We start from the raw sequence: 4,954 nt of genomic DNA, 5'->3' as shown, positions 1-4,954 counted from the left end.
CGACGTCACCGTCACCGGCCCGTTGGCCTTGTTGGGGAACATGCCCTGCACACGCACCTCGTGCCAGTCCGAATGGAGCTTGCAGATATCCACGGAGTCAAAATACCTGCGGGGAAGCTGGGCTCAGTGCCAGGACAGGGGATCCTCTGTGGACACCGACACCCTCCCTGGGGACACCCGGTCCTGCCTGCCCCATCTTGACCCCCATAGTCCCGTTTTCTGTGGCCTGCCTGGCTTCCCACCCCACAGCCTCCGACTCCTGGGCGCTGCCGTACTTGATGAAGTCGCTGTACTCCATCCAGAAGACCCCCTCGCTGCTGCCATGGGGCATCAGGTCGTGCCGCAAGGGAGCCGGCCCCAGTGCGGCCACTCGTCGGACCAGCTGCCATTCCAGGAGAAGCGGCCCCAGGGGTTTCGGAGCCGCAGTAACCTGGGGGAAAAGGAAAAACGATGTCAGAGATCCTGGAGGAAGGAGAACACACAGAAGATCACACCTGAGGCACTCTCCCAACTCTGCAGACCCAGCCAGCCCTTCCGCAGAGGACACTTCTGCCTCTGCCTCTCAAAGCCCTCACAGCACCCTAGACCTACTTTCCCACTCCCGACACAGTCCCAGATGCCCTCAGCCTGCAGCTGAGGATCTGCTGCAGCTCCCTCTGCCCTTCCCTGCCCCAAAGGCCTCCAGCCAGGCGCTGCGGGGAAGGGGCCATCGAGTGTGACATCGCCAAAAACGGGGCCTAAAACAGCACCCAGGCAGTCAGAGGCAGCCCCCATTTCTATCCCTCCATCCTCCAAAAGTGAGAAGGATACCCTGATTGCCTCATTTGAGTTGAAAGAGCTCAACTCAACCCTCTTTGTCCTGGAAGACCAAGTGAACCTTCTGGAGCTAAGGTGAGGACACCAAAGAGCCCTCGAGGTTTCACCCAGCATGCATCCCAACCTCTGTCCCCAGGGTTTCTGCTCAGGCTGTTGGGAACATCTGCTGTTCCAAACCAGCCTCTGTCCGGAACTCACCTGAAGCCTTGGACATCCCGCACATCCAGGATGGAGTAGGCGTGCCGTGGACGCAGACCCATGCTCTCATAGGCCACATCGTCCACTTTCATGTTGCCTCCACCACAGGATGCGCCCATGAGGAACCTGCACAGGGGACAATGAAACTCTCGGTGTCCTGTCAGGCCCGGGGTGGGGAAGCCCATCTCCACAGCTCCGGGCACAGGACAGCCTCCTCCCCAGGAAGCTCCTGGATACTCCCTCTCAGCAACACCACCATGAACCTCCCCACAGCAGTGCCCCAGCCCCAGAGCTCTGCCCAGGCAGCAGTGAGCTCCCTCCACCCATTCCCGTGCACGCTTGAGCCCAGGCTCTGTGGTGAGTTTCTCCGAGCAGCAGCGTCGCCTGCCACAGCTCCGGGCACAGGACAGCCTCCTCCCCAGGAAGCTCCTGGATACTCCCTCTCAGCAACACCACCATGAACCTCCCCACAGCAGTGCCCCAGCCCCAGAGCTCTGCCCAGGCAGCAGTGAGCTCCCTCCACCCATTCCCGTGCACGCTTGAGCCCAGGCTCTGTGGTGAGTTTCTCCGAGCAGCAGCGTCGCCTGCAGGGCTGAAAGCTTCGCCCGAGCCTCACCCGCTTTTCTGCCCGGCCCGTCTCCAAGGGCTGGCGGGGCTCAGCTGAGCAGAAGAACAAGCTCTGCCTCTGCTTCACAGGCAGCAGTGGTGAGGACAGGCAGTTCTGCCCATAGTGGTGCCTGAATTTGTCTGGCAAAAATGCCCTGGAGCCCCATGTGGGTGGGAGACACGTCCAGGGTCAAGCGCTTCACGATACAAAAAAAACCCAACTCCAAGCGAAGCACGCGGGCTCAATGCCAGCCACTCTAAAACTCCCACAGGACAGCAGTAAACATGTGCAGGGATGTTCAGCGGGATTTTCGTTCCACATAAAAATTACAAGGAGAAATCTTTTCTTAGAGCTTAAGAGGGGGAGCTCCACCGACGCTCCAGGTGAGCGCCAAGGCTGGTGGACTCCAGCCTAGGTCATGCACTAGCCCCTCTCCTCACGAGAGCGGTCCCCCCTCGGCCCCCTTCCCCGAGTGTCCGTGCTCCTGCCACGGCGCAACTCCTGCCTCGTCTTACCCAGCCTCCTTAGAACTCAGCATTTTGGCCCAGATGAGGTCAGTGTCAATGGGCTCCTCGCGAGGGTTAGTGGAGCTGACCTGCAGCATCAGGCTCTCGCAGGGGGCACCCGTTAGTGTAGCCAGGCCTTCGATAGCGCGCCCTGCCTGGAGGGCAAAGTACGAACCATGAAGCTTGGCCAGTGCCTTCTCAATGAGGGCGACCCACAACTGCTTCCTCTGGGCCTGCAGAAAGAGGGAGAAACACGTCACACGAGCCGCACCGGGCCAGGAGATGGGAAAGCAAAATGCCCAGAGAAGGTAAATCCCCTCTCACCGCTCCTGCCAGCCCTTCCACCGCGACAGGAGGCAGGAGCAGCTTGTTCATGTGACACCAAGGGTGACCCCGTTCACCACCTCCTCAGCGTTTTGTTTGCCCAATTTAATTCCCCTTGGGAAAACGCCCTGGAGTGAAGGTCCAAGAGGTCTGGATGCCGACAGAGCTGTGTCCAGGGATGCCCAGGCAGTGAGGCCGGCAGTGGTGGGTACCCACCTTGCAAGCTAACATATCCTTCCTTCTGCTTCAACATGGATTTGAAAAAGTTTAATAACAGAAGACAGTATCAACGCATCTGAAACACCTGCCTTTCGCTCACACGCTGCTGCAAACCGAAACCAACGCACCTTTTGGGGAGGAGGAGGCTGCTTAGAGCAGGCACGGCTGTGGGACCGATTAGATTTCGCCCACAGAACCAAGACACTGTTTCAAGGACAAGCTCCAAAAACTCCCAGGCAGTTGGGCAAAGATGGAGGGTGCCTTTGCCCCAGCCCACGCCTGCAGCGAGGATGTCGAGAAGAAGATGTACAAGGACAGAAATCAAGGAGATGTTTGCTGGCCTCTGCATCCCAGCAAAGGCGTTCTTGGAGGGGAAAAGCGCTGGTGGAGAGTGACTGTGCATGACTCCCAGGTGGCAGCCGAGAGCTGGGAGAGGAGGGCAGCCAAGATTTCTATAAAGCAAGCTTACAAGCGCTTCTCGCTGTTTTTTGACTCAACAAAATTCACGTTGCTTATTTCTGCCTGAGCCACAGCCAGGGAGCTCAGATATTCTTATCTGACCTTATCTGGTTTTCCTTTCTTTTTAAAACTCCCTGGCTTTCCTTTAGCCCCTACTCCCTCAGCTAAACACTTGACAGAAAGATCTTGTCACAATTCAGGTGCCTCCAGAAACAAAGGCAAGGCAAGCGTAGCCTGTGTGAAAACCTTCGATCTTAAAAAAAGGAAAAAAATGCAGACTTGAAATTTGTAAAAGAGGAAAGATGGACAGAAATGAAAAAAAAAAAAATCTTATGCTGAAAATAAAGAAATTGAATCTGGATCCCCTCTGTCTACTGAGAGATAAAATGTAGATATGGATTCTTTTGTCTTCCCGTCTCCAAAGTTTCTCCTTAACAGTTGCTCAAGGACTGGGCCACCCCCATGCTGCAGAGGCTGCTGAGCCCACTCCTCAAGCTGTACCGACCTGAAGGCTCCCCAAATACTTCTCTTCAGGCCCCACTTCCCCAGTCAGATTCCTGCCCCGACACATGATGCCTGTGTTTAAGAACAGAGGACTGGGAGCTGCAGAACAAAGTCTGACCCAGCAGTCCTGGGTCCTGACAGCATCGTTTGGTTTTTCTCCATCAGATTTTACCACCTGAGTTTCAATAGAGCCGTTCGCAGTCTCCTTCATGGACGTGATGCCAGCGAGTGCCGCCGGGCCTGGCAGGCAGGGCAGGGCAGAACGTGCGGCTGTGGGAGCTTCGTTCATCCCAGAAGACGCCACTTGAGTGTGCTCAGAGCAAGCAGGTGCTGGCTCGAAACAGGCTTGATTTGTCGTGCGATCTCCCCTCCCTTCTCCTCCAGCAAAGCCAAGCTGCCAGACCTCCCCGCAGAGGAAGGAAACAGCTTTCCCTCAGCCCCTCGCAGGGCAAAACACACAGGTTGAAATGTTTTCCTTTTGCTGTCAAGAATAAAGATGGCTTCCCCTGCAAGTGAAGCAGCTATAGTGCAGGGAGAAACGATGGCAAAGCAACTGTGAAAGAAACTTCTCCGTCACAGCCTAGAAAATGCCGAAAGGGGCCTAAATATATGACGGCCTCAAAGAGTTCAGCTGCCTTGAGGGTGCAGCAAAAAAGCCGAGTCCTGAGCTGCAAACGCCCCACGCAGCACCGAGCAGGTACCTCGACATGAACCAGAGCAGCACCTCTTCCCACTGCGGCTATCAGGATGCGCCTCCCCATGTCTCCAGAGCCCTGCTCACCCCCTCCCGGTACCCCTTTGCCCTCCCAGGGGCTGCTGACCTGCGAGAAGAGGAGGTATCCGCACTCATCGCACGGCAGCATGTCATCCACCAGCACCGTGGTCCACGTGCCGTCCTTGCAGAGCCGTACCTGGTAGGCACCCTCTGGGCACAGCGTCCTCGTGATCATCACCCTCTCCACCAGCTCCGGCCGCTCGGCCAGCACAGCCAGGGCGCTTAGGAACCTGCCGAGGGCACAGGACAGGGGACGGTCACAGCAGATCACGGGCCGGCAGCTACCCAACCATGAGGGTCTCCAGCCTTGTGGTAAGGGGTGAGGAGGAGGATGGGGTATAAATGGGTTTGAGTAGGGCTGAGGGGTCCGCTCTGGAGCTGGATGGAGCTGGAGGAGGAAAGGAGGAAGGGGCAGGAGGGTGTTAGCCCGGCTCGCTTCCCCCTTACCAGCAGTTTCCCAACAGCCCCTGCAGGATATCTGAGGGCCTGGGCGTCCGAAACACCGACCACTTCACTGATCGGTCCTTGAAGATGCTACAGTTGATT

At 57.1% G+C, this 4,954-nt stretch overlaps 1 protein-coding gene across 1 annotated transcript in view; it reads right to left on the bottom strand.

The window, feature by feature from the left end:
* Positions 1-4: 4 nt before the first annotated feature.
* Positions 5-4,954, bottom strand: part of CAPN15 (calpain 15) — a gene marked incomplete at both ends in the record, with an annotated part of 8,675 nt that continues 3,725 nt past the window's right edge. Inside the window, 7 exon segments of the mRNA XM_009877868.1 lie at positions 5-106; positions 276-355; positions 358-430; positions 1,015-1,140; positions 2,137-2,360; positions 4,455-4,638; positions 4,856-4,954. The exon segment at positions 4,856-4,954 is cut by the window's right edge and continues 23 nt beyond it. Coding sequence (XP_009876170.1) covers positions 5-106; positions 276-355; positions 358-430; positions 1,015-1,140; positions 2,137-2,360; positions 4,455-4,638; positions 4,856-4,954 — 888 coding nt within the window.

The sequence above is a fragment of the Apaloderma vittatum genome, unplaced genomic scaffold (assembly GCF_000703405.1).
Source record: "Apaloderma vittatum isolate BGI_N311 unplaced genomic scaffold, ASM70340v1 scaffold38861, whole genome shotgun sequence".
Classification (NCBI taxonomy): Eukaryota; Metazoa; Chordata; class Aves; order Trogoniformes; family Trogonidae; genus Apaloderma; species Apaloderma vittatum.
Note: the sequence above shows the minus strand (reverse complement) of the source record. Positions and strands in the feature narration are given on the sequence as shown.